The following is an 18,406-nucleotide window of genomic DNA, read 5'->3' on the forward strand; positions in this document are numbered from 1 at the left end:
ATTATTGTCAGTATTGGGTGATATATATCACACACAGACTAATGGTCACGGCGTGTAGAGCAGCAAAGAGACAGAGGTCCAGAACTTCCAAACAGATCACAGGCTTTATTATTTATCTAATAATTATTGAACAGAACACCAAACACCACAAATCAGACTTTAGACTGGAACAGTGTTGGTTTTACCAAAACCAGCCCATAAACACGACAGAATCAACTAATGAGGGTAACCAAGGAGACGGATAAATAGATAGATAAATGCATAAATTAATAGATTGTAACATTAGGTCTTGATTATGAACCAAAACGCTTTGTCACAAATTTTATATTAGGGAGGGATCCACCGGCTAAGCTCAGTATGTCAAAATACTCAGGACAAGTAAGAGATGCTCAATGATAATATCATTTAAAAAATGACACAATAAGGAACACATGCAATAATCAGAATACAAAAGATGCTTCCACACTCCCCCATAAGACAAACCCCACTTCTCACATTGTACCCAGAGGGAAATAAAAGTCACATATGTCAAAACACTGGTCAGTTATACACAACTGTCCGTAATGATCAAGTCCTTGCTGATTCGTCTGGTTGTCTTGACTTGCATGACCCCAAGGAAGATAAGGATGGGCTATCCTGAGGGTAACTCGCTTCTTTCCAATGCAAAATATTCCTCCTTGATTTTTCCACTATAACAAAAGAGTCCTTCTACAAACAAGCAAGCACAACAGATAATCAAGACATTTACACATTAAAGAACCACTGGCAATAAACAACCATATGAAAAAGGAAAACCAACAGCTTACATAGACTGAGCAGAAAATCAAACTAGATTCCCAGTCAGGACTCCAAAAGATAAATAGATAAATTAATAGATAAATAGATAAATGCATAAATTAATAGATAAATGCATAAATTAATAGATAAATAGATAAATGCATAAATTAATAGATAAATAGATAAATGCATAAATTAATAGATAAATGCATAAATTAATAGATAAATAGATAAATGCGTAAATTAATAGATAAATGCATAAATTAATAAATAGACAGATAAATGCATAAATTAATAGATACATAGATAAATGCATAAATGAATAGATAAATGCATAAATTAATAAATAGACAGATAAATGCGTAAATTAATAGATAAATGCATAAATTAATAGATAAATAGATAAATGCATAAATTAATAGATAAATAGATAAATGCGTAAATTAATAGATAAATGCATAAATTAATAGATAAATAGATAAATGCATAAATTAATAGATAAATGCATAAATTAATAAATAGACAGATAAATGCATAAATTAATAGATAAATAGATAAATGCATAAATTAATAGATAAATGCATAAATTAATAAATAGACAGATAAATGCATAAATTAATAGATAAATAGATAAATGCATAAATTAATAGATAAATGCATAAATTAATAGATAAATGCATAAATTAATAGATAAATGCATAAATTAATAGATAAATAGATAAATGCATAAATTAATAGATAAATGCATAAATTAATAAATAGACAGATAAATGCATAAATTAATAGATAAATAGATAAATGCATAAATTAATAGATAAATGCATAAATTAATAGATAAATGCATAAATTAATAAATAGACAGATGAATGCATAAATTAATAGATAAATAGATAAATGCATAAATTAATAGATAAATGCATAAATTAATAAATAGACAGATAAATGCATAAATTAATAGATAAATAGATAAATGCATAAATTAATAGATAAATGCATAAATTAATAGATAAATGCATAAATTAATAAATGGACAGATAAATGCATAAATTAATAGATAAATAGATAAATGCATAAATTAATAGATAAATGCATAAATTAATAAATAGACAGATAAATGCATAAATTAATAGATAAATAGATAAATGCATAAATTAATAGATAAATGCATAAATTAATAGATAAATGCATAAATTAATAAATAGACAGATAAATGCATAAATTAATAGATAAATAGATAAATGCATAAATTAATAGATAAATGCAAAAATTAATAAATAGACAGATAAATGCATAAATTAATAGATAAATAGATAAATGCATAAATTAATAGATAAATGCATAAATTAATAGATAAATGCATAAATTAATAGATAAATGCATAAATTAATAGATAAATGCATAAATTAATAGATAAATAGATAAATGCATAAATTAATAGATAAATGCATAAATTAATAAATAGACAGATAAATGCATAAATTAATAGATAAATGCATAAATTAATAGATAAATAGATAAATGCATAAATTAATAGATCAATGCAAAAGACAAATAAAATGGCTATTTTGGCTTATAACTCCTGATAGGTTTGTCCAAAAATCATTAAAGTGGTCTCGTTAGATTCGGGACATCATGCCGAGTCGACAGATATCCAGTTGTCCCATATCAGCCATTTTGGGGCGTCGGTCATTTTAATTTAGTCTAAAAATGCTCTAGTTTACGAAAGCATTACCATATCGTTACGAAACTCGTTATCTGTCTTCTGCAGCATGCCTTGATGGTACTTAAAAAGTTTGTGGTCAAAATGTATAGCAAAATTTACAAAAAAGGCTAATAACTTTTGAATAAATTAGCCTATTATGATGAAACTGGTCATAATTCATTCCTTGGCTACGGTTGAGAACATAGATATCCATTTGGCCATATTTGGTCAAACCAACAAAAAAAAAACCTTTTTCGAACTCCTCGTAGGTCGTTTGTCTGATTTTCACCAAAATTGAATCGTATCGTCTTAAGACCCTCCTAACAAAGAGTTATGAATTTCACATCGATAGATGAAATCGTTTCTGTTTACCACAGCGATGAATCTGAGGCATGATGCCAAAGTGACTCTTAAGGTTCTATCTCTGCAATGCTTTGACATATACCTCACACTGACCATACCACATTCATTCGGTCACAGCGCCACCTATTGGTCAAAAGTGATAGATTATTAAAAATAAATATTTGACTTTATCTATAATTGTATGTCTATTTTGTCTAAGCTTATGTTAATAGGTCTCTAATGGTTCGTTGATGCAGCTGGTCACTCCCAGCCATGTTTGCATGTATTATTTTCTTCTTTAAAGGGATAGTTCACTTTAAAATGAAAATTCTGTCATTGTTTACTCGCCCTCAAGTTGTTTCAAACCTGTATGAGTTTCTCTCTTCAGCTGAACACAAGGCAGGATATTTTGAAGAATGTCAGAAACCAAACAGTTAATTGGAGCCATTGACTTCCATAGTATTTTTTTTTCCTACTATGGATGACAGAGTTTTCATTTTAAAGTGAACTATCCCTTTAAGCTTGGCCCGGTATTGATGCTTGCAGCTATAATTTATTCCTGTGATCAAAGCTGAATTTATCATCATTCCTCCAGTCTTCAGAGTCACATGATCCTTCAGGAATCATTCTGATTGGCTGATCTGCTCTTCTGTCCCTCAGGAACGGCGGCGGCCGCAGCGGGACGTTCTGTGCTATCAGTATCGTTAGCGAGATGCTACGACACCAGCGATCCGTGGACGTTTTTCACGCCGTCAAAACCCTGCGCAACAACAAGCCCAACATGGTGGACCTTCTGGTACAGAACCACAGAACACATGCATGTTTAATGCTAGCAAAACACGCTTATTAAAGATAAAACATTCTAACAACATGCGTAAATGTTGTTAACAAAATGCTAGCAACATTAAATCATGTTAGCAAGTAATATTAACAAAATGCTAACTGATTAATCCTCAAACATGATAATTCATGCTGAAAAATAATGTGTTAAATAATTCTAGGAACATGTTAAATCATGCTAACAAAAATGCTATTTCATGCTAATTCATACTTAAACATGTTAACAACATGTTTAATAATAATAAAATGCTAATTAATGTTAATCGTGCTAACAACATGTTAAATCGAGCTACCTAATTTATACTAACCATTTAATTTGTGAAAAAACATGCTAACAAACATGTTAATTTATAACAACATGTTAAAAAATGCTAGCTACACATTAAATCATGTTATCCAGATGTTAATTAATGATAAAACATGTTAGCTACATGCTAATTCAATGTTAAAACACATTAACAATGTGGTAAATCATGTTTGAAAACATGTTAATTCATGCTTAAACATGTTAACATGTTAATTAATGATAAAATGCTAATTCGTGTTAAACACCCTAGCAACATGTTACATAATGTTAACAACAACCTAATTCATACGTTACTTCATGCAAAAACATTGTAGCAAACATGCTAATTTATGATAACATGTTAAAACATGTTAATTCATGTAAGAAATGTTAGCAAAACTTTAAATGAATGCTTGGAAATAGGTTAAGAAAGTTAATTTATTTGAAATATGCTAACAACACATTAAATCATATTATCAACATGCTAATTAAGGATAAAACATGTTGGCTTAATGCGAATTCAATGCTAAAACACGTTAGAAATTTGTTAAATCAAGCTAGCTAATATGCTAATTAATGATAAAATGCGAAATTTTTTGTCTTTTTTCAGGATCAGTACAAGTTCTGCTACGAAGTGGCGTTGGAGTATCTGAACTCAGGCTAACGGCTCCGAATTCCAGCAGTGTGTGTGTGTGTGTGTGTGTGTGTGTGTGTGTGTTTGTGTGTGTGTGTGTGTGTGTGTGTGTGTGTGTGTGTGTGTGTGTGTGTGTACAGTCGGCTTGTATATCTTCAAAATGAAATCTTCATCTAGACTGTGAAGAACAGACTGAACTCCTGCCTCCGTTTCCCGCCGAATCCAGTTTGACGTCTCCTGATCTCAAGAACTTCGCTATTATTCTTTACTATTCTCTACTTCTGTCTCGTTTTCTGGGAGAAACATCTAAACATTCTGACATCAAAACACATTTACTGGAGAAGAGAAATCACTGAAGATATGAAATTATTTTCTCCTTTATTGTGCCGTATATCGAGTGAATCGCTTCGCAAACAAGAACAAATGTGGGCGGGGCTTGATCATGTCTGTGGGGATCTGATTGGATGGCTGTGGTTTGCTATTGGCTGATCTCATGTGAGTGACAGGTGGCTCCGCCCTCATCATCAGAAAATAGATATGTTTCAATTTTGTACTTGGGAGTATAATTTATATTGTTATAAATAATAATACTGTGTGATATTTCCCCATCTAGTGGTGTAAAGGTTTATGACCATCCAGTGAATATTAGTTTCTGTTCCTCTCAATTCCGATTTCGTTTTAACTCCTACGGTGGCTGATTTAGTCCAAGATTAACACGGCTTCCAGTTCGACCTCGTCCATGAGGGCCATCGAGTGTTAAACCGCGAAAGGCGAAGCTTGAATTTACGGGTATGTCCCTCTTTGGCTACTGTACTTTCAAGATGGAGGAGCAACATGGCGGCCGGCAGTCGAACCCCTCACCCGTATGTGTTTTCAGTGGCATATTATAAACTTACGAGAATACTTTATTACTCGAAAGAAGTAAATATACATTAATGAGCACATATATTTTTGAAAGAACTAAGTGTTTTAGCTAAGAATAAACTAATAAAGTTACACAGTGTAGCTTTAAAGGATTATAAGGGAATTAGGAGTAAATAAATAAGAATGGTACAATAAGTTTTTGGTCTAATAATTTAAACTATTTGCAAATATTTTATTTAAAAATCTGCACAAATTATCTTTGTATGTCTAATATGTAGTATATTCTATTCTAATCTAATCTAATATTTTTTCATTTCAAAACGGTGAAATATCACAGAAAGTTGAGTAGTTTGCATCACTAGATCTATTGCTGTCACACTGTAAAAACAATTGTTGGTTTTTGTTGGTTTAACTTATAAAAGTAATTTTGAGTTTATTGAAATAAAAAAATTGAGTTGATACAATGAAGGAAATTTGTTTAATAAATAGAAACTCAAAATATTATTGAATCTGAACCACATAAAACATGTGATAAATCATGAAAACAGCACAATTTGGCTGCGTCATCACAAATAAAACACACACTTACCCAATATGCTTACAACATCTGTTAATAATATTTTAATAAAGGTTGTCGAATCTCAAAAAATGTTCATTGTATGAACTCAACATTTTAAGGCAACCCAGGAACTTTTTTCTAAATATTTTTCACAGTGCAGCAGCTGAACATTTCTATCATAGAACAAACATGTACTTATCTTTTATTTTTTTACGGTCTATGGTTGTGACAGTAAGCCCCGCCTTCTTTGATCTGATTGGCCATCTCGATCACTTTGACATTGACGAGTGCTAGAGCAGCGTAAACATTTCACTTTTAAATGTATTTGTCATCCTAAAAACAAATCAGCTTTACTCATTCTACACTAAAAGTACAATACAAATAAAATATTAAAATATGAATTATATTTTTTTATTCATAGCTCAGACAAAATCATGGCCTCTGGTCTGGGGGCTTGAGGGAAGAAGACTTAATATCGTCAGTCATGTTGATTCTCCACAAAACGTGTCTTGATTTATGAATGTTTATATATTTGTGCTGGAAAATGAGACAAATAGTCCAGAGGTGTTTTATGCTCTTATCCAGCAGAATGAAGTGTCGTTTGTTTGCACACACTAAAGGAATTATTGAGATGCTCATGAATATGTCACGGTTTGTAATGAGCCTGATTTGCATATTAATGAGGCGTGTTTGTGCTGAGGTGATGGCCATCCACTGGTTCGAGAATAACACATGAGAAAGTGTTTGATGAGTGTTATTTTGTCGTGTAAATTGTACATTTTGAAAGCATCATCGATCCAAAGCTTCCCATCGCTCGTTCTTTACGCAGCTTTTCTTTTTTCGTCTTATTCTTTGCACATGTGTTTTTAATATTGTTTGTTTATACTGTAAATATTTGAAGTTGTGCTGTGATATTTATTCCGGACAATCATCTTGTACTGGGTTCTTGAGTTCATATTGTACATGATCAAATATATTGTATGGATCAACAAATGTCTGCCTGTTCATAACTTTCATTTCTACTATTCTATCCATTTCTCACTGTGCTAATAAAAATACAGCTGTTCATGTCAGCTCAGCTCAGGTCCATTAAATATCAACAGATACCAGTTTTGATTTTGATATGGTATTAGTAAATGTAGACGATTAATGAATACTTTCATTTAGTTAATTAATTGTAAAGTATTGAAATTGTCTTAAGTATAGTGCACTGTCTGATCGTTCCCATCCCCTATATAGTGCACTGTCTGATCGTTCCCTATCCCCTATATAGAGCACTGTCTGATCGTTCCCTATCCCCTATATAGAGCACTGTCTGATCGTTCCCTATCCCCTATATAGTGCACTGTCTGATCGTTCCCTATCCCCTATATAGTGCACTGTCTGATCGTCCCCTATCCCCTATATAGAGCACTGTCTGATCGTTCCCTATCCCCTATATAGTGCACTGTCTGATCGTCCCCTGTCCCCTATATAGTGCACTGTCTGATCGTTCCCTATCCCCTATATAGTGCACTGTCTGATCGTTCCCTATCCCCTATATAGAGCACTGTCTGATCGTTCCCTATCCCCTATATAGTGCACTGTCTGATCGTCCCCTATCCCCTATATAGTGCACTGTCTGATCGTTCCCTATCCCCTATATAGAGCACTGTCTGATCGTTCCCTATCCCCTATATAGAGCACTGTCTGATCGTTCCCTAACCCCTATATAGAGCACTGTCTGATCGTTCCCTATCCCCTATATAGAGCACTGTCTGATCGTTCCCTATCCCCTATATAGAGCACTGTCTGATCGTTCCCTATCCCCTATATAGTGCACTGTCTGATCGTTCCCTATCCCCTATATAGTGCACTGTCTGACCGTTCCCTAACCCCTATATAGTGCACTGTCTGATCGTTCCCTATCCCCTATATAGTGCACTGTCTGACCGTTCCCTAACCCCTATATAGAGCACTGTCTGATCGTTCCCTATCCCCTATATAGAGCACTGTCTGATCGTTCCCTATCCCCTATATAGAGCACTGTCTGATCGTTCCCTATCCCCTATATAGAGCACTGTCTGATCGTTCCCTATCCCCTATATAGAGCACTGTCTGATCGTTTCCTATCCCCTATATAGAGCACTGTCTGATCGTTCCCTATCCCCTAATAGTGCACTGTCTGATCGTTCCCTATCCCCTATATAGTGCACTGTCTGATCGTCCCCTATCCCCTATATAGTGCACTGTCTGATCATTCCCTATCCCCTATATAGAGCACTGTCTGATCGTTCCCTATCCCCTATATAGAGCATTGTCTGATCGTTTCCTATCCCCTATATAGAGCACTGTCTGATCGTTCCCTATCCCCTATATAGAGCACTGTCTGATCGTTCCCTATCCCCTATATAGAGCACTGTCTGATCGTTCCCTAACCCCTATATAGTGCACTGTCTGATCGTTCCCTATCACCTATAAAGAGCACTGTCTGATCGTTCCCTATCCCCTATATAGAGCACTGTCTGATCGTTCCCTATCCCCTATATAGAGCACTGTCTGATCGTTCCCTATCCCCTATATAGAGCACTGTCTGATCGTTTCCTATCCCCTATATAGAGCACTGTCTGATCGTTCCCTATCCCCTATATAGTGCACTGTCTGATCATTCCATATCCCCTATATAGTGCACTGTCTGATCGTTCCCTAACCCCTATATAGAGCACTGTCTGATCGTTCCCTATCCCCTATATAGTGCACTGTCTGATCGTTCCCTATCCCCTATATAGAGCACTGTCTGATCGTTCCCTATCCCCTATATAGTGCACTGTCTGATCATTCCTTATCCCCTATATAGTGCACTGTCTGATCGTTCCCTATCCCCTATATAGAGCACTGTTTGATCGTTCCCCATCCCCTATATAGTGCACTGTCTGATCGTTCCCTATCCCCTATATAGAGCACTGTTTGATCGTTCCCCATCCCCTATATAGTGCACTGTCTGATCGTTCTCTATCCCCTATATAGTGCACTGTCTGATCGTTCCCTATCCCCTATATAGTGCACTGTCTGATCGTTCCCTATCCCCTATATAGTGCACTGTCTGATCGTTCCCTATCCCCTATATAGAGCACTGTTTGATCGTTCCCCATCCCCTATATAGTGCACTGTCTGATCGTTCTCTATCCCCTATATAGTGCACTGTCTGATCGTTCCCTATCCCCTATATAGTGCACTGTCTGATCGTTCTCTATCCCCTATATAGTGCACTGCCTGATCGTTCCCCATCCCCTATATAGTGCACTGTCTGATCGTTCTCTATCCCCTATATAGTGCACTGTCTGATCGTTCCCTATCCCCTATATAGTGCACTGTCTGATCGTTCCCTATCCCCTATATAGTGCACTGTCTGATCGTTCCCTATCCCCTATATAGAGCACTGTTTGATCGTTCCCCATCCCCTATATAGTGCACTGTCTGATCGTTATCTATCCCCTATATAGTGCACTGTCTGTTCGTTCCCTATCCCCTATATAGTGCACTGTCTGATCGTTCCCTATCCCCTATATAGTGCACTGTCTGATCGTTCCCGTTCCCCTATATAGTGCACTGTCTGATCGTTCCCTATCCCCTATATAGTGCACTGTCTGATCGTTCCCTATCCCCTATATAGTGCACTGTCTGATCGTTCCCTATCCCCTATATAGAGCACTGTCTGATTGTTCCCTATCCCCTATATAGAGCACTGTTTGATCGTTCTCCATCCCCTATATAGTGCACTGTCTGATCGTTCTCTATCCCCTATATAGTGCACTGTCTGATCGTTCCCTAACCCCTATATAGAGCACTGTCTGATCGATCCCTATCCCCTATATAGAGCACTGTCTGATCGTTCCCTATCCCCTATATAGTGCACTGTCTGATCGTTCCCTATCCCCTATATAGTGCACTGTCTGATCGTTCCCTATCCCCTATATAGTGCACTCTCTGATCGTTCCCTATCCCCTATAAAGAGCACTGTCTGATCATCCCCATCCCCTATATAGAGCACTGTCTGATCGTTCCCTATCCCCTATATAGAGCACTGTCTGATCGTTCCCTATCCCCTATATAGAGCACTGTCTGATCGTTCCCTATCCCCTATATAGTGCACTGTCTGATCGTTCCCTATCCCCTATATAGTGCACTGTCTGATCGTTCCCTATCCCCTATATAGAGCACTGTCTGATCGTTCCCAATCCCCTATATAGTGCACTGTCTGATCGTTCCCTATCCCCTATATAGTGCACTGTCTGATCGTTCCCTATCCCCTATATAGTGCACTGTCTGATCGTTCCCTATCCCCTATATAGAGCACTGTCTGATCGTTCCCTATCCCCTATATAGAGCACTGTCTGATCGTTCCCTATCCCCTATATAGTGCACTGTCTGATCATTCCCTATCCCCTATATAGTGCACTGTCTGATCATTCCCTATCCCCTATATAGTGCACTGTCTGATCGTTCCCTATCCCCTATATAGTGCACTGTCTGATCATTCCATATCCCCTATATAGTGCACTGTCTGATCGCTCCCTATCCCCTATATAGTGCACTGTCTGATCGTTCCCTAACCCCTATATAGTGCACTGTCTGATCGTTCCCTATCCCCTATATAGAGCACTGTCTGATCGTTCCCTATCCCCTATATAGTGCACTGTCTGATCATTCCTTATCCCCTATATAGTGCACTGTCTGATCGTTCCCTATCCCCTATATAGAGCACTGTCTGATCGTTCCCCATCCCCTATATAGTGCACTGTCTGATCGTTCTCTATCCCCTATATAGTGCACTGTCTGATCGTTCCCTATCCCCTATATAGTGCACTGTCTAATCGTTCCCTATCCCCTATATAGTGCACTGTCTGATCGTTCCCTATCCCCTATATAGTGCACTGTCTGATCGTTCCCTATCCCCTATATAGTGCACTGTCTGATCGTTCCCTATCCCCTATATAGTGCACTGTCTGATCGTTCCCTATCCCCTATATAGAGCACTGTCTGATCGTTACCTATCCCCTATATAGTGCACTGTCTGATCGTTCCCTATCCCCTATATAGTGCACTGTCTGATCGTTCCCTATCCCCTATATAGTGCACTGTCTGATCGTTCCCTATCCCCTATATAGTGCACTGTCTGATCGTTCCCTATCCCCTATATAGAGCACTGTCTGATTGTTCCCTATCCCCTATATAGAGCACTGTTTGATCGTTCCCCATCCCTATATAGTGCACTGTCTGATCGTTCTCTATCCCCTATATAGTGCACTGTCTGATCGTTCCCTAACCCCTATATAGAGCACTGTCTGATCGATCCCTATCCCCTATATAGAGCACTGTCTGATCGTTCCCTATCCCCTATATAGTGCACTGTCTGATCGTTCCCTATCCCCTACCTATCCCCTATATAGTGCACTGTCTGATCGTTCCCTATCCCCTATATAGTGCACTCTCTGATCGTTCCCTATCCCCTATAAAGAGCACTGTCTGATCGTCCCCATCCCCTATATAGAGCACTGTCTGATCGTTCCCTATCCCCTATATAGAGCACTGTCTGATCGTTCCCTATCCCCTATATAGTGCACTCTCTGATCGTTCCCTATCCCCTATAAAGAGCACTGTCTGATCGTCCCCATCCCCTATATAGTGCACTCTCTGATCATTCCCTATCCCCATATAGAGCACTGTCTGATCGTTCCCTATCCCCTATATAGTGCACTGTCTGATCGTTCCCTATCCCCTATATAGTGCACTGTCTGATCGTTCCCTAACCCCTATATAGTGCACTGTCTGATCGTTCCCTATCCCCTATATAGAGCACTGTCTGATCGTTCCCTAACCCCTATATAGAGCACTGTCTGATCGTTCCCTATCCCCTATATAGAGCACTGTCTGATCATTCCCTATCCCCTATATAGAGCACTGTCTGATCGTTCCCTATCCCCTATATAGAGCACTGTCTGATCGTTCCCTAACCCCTATATAGTGCACTGTCTGATCGTTCCCTAACCCCTATATAGAGCACTGTCTGATCGTTCCCTATCCCCTATATAGAGCACTGTCTGATCGTTCCCTATCCCCTATATAGTGCACTGTCTGATCGTTCCCTATCCCCTATATAGTGCACTGTCTGATCGTTCCCTATCCCCTATATAGTGCACTGTCTGATCGTTCCCTATCCCCTATATAGAGCACTGTCTGATCGTTCCCTATCCCCTATATAGAGCACTGTCTGATCGTTCCCTATCCCCTATATAGAGCACTGTCTGATCGTTCCCTATCCCCTATATAGTGCACTGTCTGATCGTTCCCTATCCCCTATATAGAGCACTGTCTGATCGTTCCCTATCCCCTATATAGTGCACTGTCTGATCGTTCCCTATCCCCTATATAGTGCACTGTCTGATCGTTCCCTATCCCCTATATAGAGCACTGTCTGATCGTTCCATATCCCCTATATAGAGCACTGTCTGCTCGTTCCCTAACCCCTATATAGTGCACTGTCTGATCGTTCCCTAACCCCTATATAGAGCACTGTCTGATCGTTCCCTATCCCCTATATAGAGCACTGTCTGATCGTTCCCTATCCCCTATATAGTGCACTGTCTGATCGTTCCATATCCCCTATATAGTGCACTGTCTGATCGTTCCCTAACCCCTATATAGTGCACTGTCTGATCGTTCCCTATCCCCTATATAGAGCACTGTCTGATCGTTCCCTATCCCCTATATAGAGCACTGTCTGATCGTTCCCTATCCCCTATATAGAGCACTGTCTGATCGTTCCCTATCCCCTATATAGAGCACTGTCTGATCGTTCCCTAACCCCTATATAGAGCACTGTCTGATCGTTCCCTAACCCCTAAATAGTGCACTGTCTGATCGTTCCCTATCCCCTATATAGTGCACTGTCTGATCGTTCCCTAACCCCTATATAGAGCACTGTCTGATCGTTCCCTATCACCTATATAGTGCGCTGTCTGGTCGTTCCCTATCCCCTATATAGTGCACTTTCTGATCGTTCCCTAACCCCTATATAGTGCACTGTCTGATCGTTCCCTATCACCTATATAGTGCACTGTCTGATCGTTCCCTATCCCCTATATAGTGCACTGTCTGATCGTTCCCTAACCCCTATATAGTGCACTGTCTGATCGTTCCCTATCACCTATATAGTGCACTGTCTGATCGTTCCCTAACCCCTATATAGTGCACTGTCTGATCGTTCCCTAACCCCTATATAGAGCACTGTCTGATCGTTCCCTAACCCCTATATAGAGCACTGTCTGATCGTTCCCTATCCCCTATATAGAGCACTGTCTGATCGTTCACTAACCCCTATATAGTGCACTGTCTGATCGTTCCCTATCACCTATATAGTGCACTGTCTGATCGTTCCCTAACCCCTATATAGTGCACTGTCTGATCGTTCCCTATCACCTATATAGTGCACTGTCTGATCGTTCCCTAACCCCTATATAGTGCACTGTCTGATCGTTCCCTATCCCCTATATAGTGCACTGTCTGATCGTTCCCTAACCCCTATATAGAGCACTGTCTGATCGTTCCCTAACCCCTATATAGAGCACTGTCTGATCGTTCCCTATCCCCTATATAGAGCACTGTCTGATCGTTCCCTATCCCCTATATAGTGCACTGTCTGATCGTTCCCTAACCCCTATATAGTGCACTGTCTGATCGTTCCCTATCCCCTATATAGTGCACTGTCTGATCGTTCCCTAACCCCTATATAGAGCACTGTCTGATCGTTCCCTAACCCCTATATAGAGCACTGTGTTTACTAGTAGCACACAAGTGCCACTCAGATTTGCTGCCGCTAGTGTGTGTCTAGATTTCTAGGCTAAAAGGTGCATCATTTATGAACAAAACTACAAAACTTCCCAAAGACATCCACTGAGGGCTCAACACTTGTACAATAAGAGTTAATAGTGTATATTTAAGCTGTCTGCCTAATGACTATCCTAGGGCAACATGTCAAAACATGCTAGCAATGTGTTAAGTCATGTTAGCAACATGCTAAACTCACTCAAACACGCACACACTCTCTCTCTCTCTCTCTCTCTCTCTCTCTCTCTCTCTCTCTCTCTCTCGCACACACATACACACAAACTCTCTCTCACATACTCTCAACACTCATAAACACACACACACACACACAAACTCTCTCACACACTCATACACACATTCTGCTGTGATTTGTGTTCTGTGTCCATTAAGACAGACTGTAATGAGGAAAGCGAGTGTGTGTTTGTAATCAGAGCCTGAGTTTGACATTCCACGGGGTTAACACTAGTTAAATATAACACACTTCACATCACCAGCGCTCAGCCAGAGAGAACCAAGATCCCACTGTGATGGACGCGCGCGCACGCGCGCACACACTCACACACTCACACACACACACACACACTCACACACACACACACACACACACACACACACAATGTAAACATTTTAATGTTATTTATTTTGATTTAGTTGATTTTATATTAATATAAATTATTATTATTATTATTATTATTATTATTATTATTATTATTATTATTATTTAAATATAGTTATAGACAGTCTGTGCACGCCAGAGTTCAGCAATACCTAAACACAATTTCAAGTTTAAAAGAAACGTAATCTGTAAAAATTTGTAACAGTTTTAATGTTTTATTTAACTTTATACAATAATATTAATAATAAAATATAATCATAAGAGATAAATGCTATTTTTATTATATTTTATTATTAATATTATTATTTAATCAAATAAATTCTGCGCGCGCGCCCGATTCGACGGGAGTACTGCTGGAGGCCGGCGAGCGCGTTCACGGGTCTGCGCATGCGCGTTTGAGCGAGGGGAGGGAGGTAAACAAGATGGCGGCAGCCTTGAAGCAGCAGCAGCTGTGAAGAACAGATGCGAGAAAATAACCGGAGAAAGAACAGAACGGGAGAATAAACGATAAATCCCGTCCGTCGTCGAGCTGTGCTGATGAGAGCGGCTTCAGGTCAGTGTGTTCTCCGGTTATTCTCCTTCAGCGGTGTGTGTATGTGTATGTATGTGTGTGTGTGTGTGTGTTAGCCGCCGCTAACCTGCCGATAAAACACTGCTTTTCATCGACAAAAACAATCGCGTTTGTCTCTCAGATCCCTCACAAACGCGTCAGATCGCACGCAGGACTCATCCCGACGCGCGAGGGTTATCCGCAGTACATGATCTGATGATCGATCAATAATCGATCAGTCATCAAACATCTGATGTTTCGTTCTGTTTACCTCAGCGCGTCTCTGGAATACACACAAGAGCCTAAATCATGCTTAGCTTGGGGAAACCATAATTATGACTTTAGTGTGTCAGACCTACGAATAAATCTAAAGTATGACTCGGTATGTCATAAATATGACTTGATAGGTAATAATTTCGAGTTTTTAGCTCATAATTTTGACCTGTCATAAATAGGACTTGATGGGTAATCATTTTGAGTTATCTTATAATTTTGACTTTTGTCATAAATATAACTTGATATACTCATTTCGAGTTTTTCTTACAATTTTGACTTGTCATAATTAAGATTTACCCAGTTTGGTGGATATGGACAGTCCTGACTGAGTTTGGTGGAGATTATTTCTGTTTTGTTTATTTCTCTGTATTATTATTATTATTATTATGTAATCAAAACATTACGTGTGTTGTCAGATATGATTGTCATGATGTTCACTATTTACTCCAATGAAGGCCATGGAATTACCCTATCCAGTTATTAGTGTAATATAATATAAATCAATGATTTTAAATTCAAGGGAGCCCCAAATATGATCATCATAATTTTTAGGGACCTTTTTAATTTAATTTTAATTTAAGGCATGCATATATAGTGCTGTGAATAATTAATATTATAAATACAATATTATTTGAAGAACACATTAACACATTATCTTTACATTTTAACACTTCTAGACGGTTCGATGTATTAAACCTAAAAATAATACCTGCCTAGAGAGGAAAAGAACACTGAGTGCGTTTACATGCACGTTTTTAAGCCGATCAGACATGCTGCACATTATATACATGCAAGCTCTATTTTGAATCGACTTCTGCCAGAAGAGCTGCACGATGAGTGTGTCTTGTAGCACAGGGTGAAATCACACTGATGATTTGAGGGAAATATAAATTTAATATTAAACCTTGAAATGGCGCTCTGTGGCATGGCAGGATTTTAAACAACTTCCTGAGTCGGCGCGGACAGGTGCTGAATGCCGCCGCCGGTGTGTGTGTGTGTGTATACACTCATTGAAAACAATGTGTTCGAATTTTAAAAACGCAGTGCTAAGCTTCGTGCTGCGCCACGTCTTTAAAATATTTAGCACCCTCGTATTCCCAAAATGGTATGATCCTCGTTACATAACACCGTGAAGATTCGACTGTGAGATCGGTGGTCGAATCCGGCTCCGCATATCGATGCATCAAATCTTTGACTATTCGTGGTCTCCCCTAGTGGACATATTGAATAATGCGGCGCGCTTCAAAGCACTTCAGTGGGGCTTTAAGACCGGTCTCAAGTACTACAACACTACTTAATGATACTCATCCCTAGAAAAAAAAGTGGATGGGTGTCGTCACACACACACACACACACAATGGTACCGACGCACATGACTTAACGATACCATCCCTAGTCAGCATGTCATCATAAGCAGATTGTGAGGCGTTTTGATTAATCTTGCGTCTTATTTCATTTCTCGCCGGTGTTTATTTTAGATCTTGGACCTGCTCACTAAACGTGAACATTTTGTGTTTAATTTAGTTCTGTCTAAATAGTTTGTTGCTTTTCAATGGCGGCAAAAGAAAATCCAGTTTTTTCAGCAATTGCCTAGTAACACCCTAGCAACCGCACAAGCAGTTTTTTATTACTATTGAAAAGCAAATGCAAACATATCGGGATATATAGTAAAAAGTGACAATATCAAGTTTTTTTTTTTTTTGAAGTTTTGATTAACCTTGTCTTATTTCTCTCGCAGGTGTTTATTTTGAGTCTTGGACATGGATTTCCCGTAATGCTGAAGTGAAATCGGCAATCCTCACCAAAGACTCCTCGTGTTCCCGCAGAGATGCCCAGAGGTCCGGACGTCGGATAAATAATAAAGGAAGCCATAAAGCACTTTTTTGCGTCCTGAGGTTGTTTACCGTTGAGCGATGCTGCGGTTTATCAGGCATTTATCGCTTGTGATGTTATTCTACTGACTGCTCTTCCCCAATCAGAACTAATCCTCCGTCGCCTCCGAATATAAACGAATATAAACGGAGGCCGGAGAAGATGAGCGTGGGCGGAGAGCTCCAGCATCTGGAGTATCTGACGGAGAACGAGCTGATGGGCATGGACACCTTCATCCACCGCATCGACTCCACCGAGGTCATCTATCAGCCCCGACGCAAACGCGCTAAACTAATCGGGAAATATCTGATGGGCGATTTACTCGGAGAGGGATCCTATGGGAAGGTGAAGGAGATGCTGGACTCGGAGACTCTGTGCCGAAGAGCCGTCAAGATCCTGAAGAAAAAGAAACTCAGGAGAATTCCCAACGGAGAGGCCAATGTGAAAAAGTAAGAGTTGCTTCGTTGGTTTCACTGCAAAAAATGTTTTTCTTACTCAGTATTTTTGTCTTGTTTCCAGTCCAAATATCTATAAATTCTTAAATCAAGAAGTATTTACTAGACAAGCAAAAGTAATTGTCTGGTTTTGGGGATAAATAACTCCAAATGAAGAGAGTTTTTGCTTAAAATAAGATAAATAATCTGCCAACGGGGTGAGAAAAATAATCTTGTTTTCTGTTTGTAATAAAGGTGGGGTAAGTGTTATATTCGAAACCTTTTTACAAAACGGACTCGGGCCGAGTCCAATAACAAACTTGTAGCCAATCAGCAGTAAGGGGTGTGTCTAATGATGGTGAGGAGCGCTCAGGTCACGTCAATATTCAAACCAGAAGACACCTATAATGGACATTAGCCGAGAACTAATATATGCTGCTTCTGCATTATGCAATGCTCTTTTTATTTAGTATTTTTTTCTTGTTTCCAGTCCAAATATCTAAATATTCTTAAATCAAGATGCATTTACTAAGATAAGTAAAATGACACAAGATATTTATTCTTCTTTTCTGGGGAAAAAAATCTAAATGAAGTGAGTTTTTGGTTAAAACAGGCAAAATGATCTGCCAATGGGGTGAGAAAAATAATCTGATTTCTGTTTGGGACGGAAACAAGAAACAAGATTTCAATCAGAAATAAGATTATTTTTCTCACCCCATTGGCAGATCATTTTCATTCGGTTTTAACCAAAAACTCACTTCATTTAGATTTTATTTTCAACAAAACAA

At 38.6% G+C, this 18,406-nt stretch overlaps 2 protein-coding genes across 4 annotated transcripts in view; both read left to right on the top strand.

Annotated features, from left to right (window-relative positions):
* LOC137089340 (receptor-type tyrosine-protein phosphatase mu-like) overlaps positions 1-5,165 on the top strand; it is a 255,243-nt gene extending 250,078 nt beyond the window's left edge. For all 3 annotated transcript variants that reach the window (XM_067452908.1, XM_067452910.1, XM_067452909.1), the window contains 2 exons: positions 3,482-3,617; positions 4,558-5,165. In XM_067452908.1, the coding sequence (XP_067309009.1) occupies positions 3,482-3,617; positions 4,558-4,611 (190 nt within the window). In that variant the 3' untranslated portion in view covers positions 4,612-5,165. The remainder of the gene's footprint in view (positions 1-3,481; positions 3,618-4,557) is intronic.
* A 9,711-nt stretch (positions 5,166-14,876) lies between these two features.
* Positions 14,877-18,406, top strand: part of stk11 (serine/threonine kinase 11) — a 34,178-nt gene continuing 30,648 nt past the window's right edge. Inside the window, exons 1-3 of the mRNA XM_067452911.1 lie at positions 14,877-15,039; positions 17,051-17,207; positions 17,292-17,633. Of these exons, the coding sequence (XP_067309012.1) occupies positions 15,024-15,039; positions 17,051-17,207; positions 17,292-17,633 (515 nt within the window). The 5' untranslated portion in view covers positions 14,877-15,023. The remainder of the gene's footprint in view (positions 15,040-17,050; positions 17,208-17,291; positions 17,634-18,406) is intronic.

The sequence above is a fragment of the Pseudorasbora parva genome, chromosome 9 (assembly GCF_024679245.1).
Source record: "Pseudorasbora parva isolate DD20220531a chromosome 9, ASM2467924v1, whole genome shotgun sequence".
Lineage (NCBI taxonomy): Eukaryota > Metazoa > Chordata > Actinopteri > Cypriniformes > Gobionidae > Pseudorasbora > Pseudorasbora parva.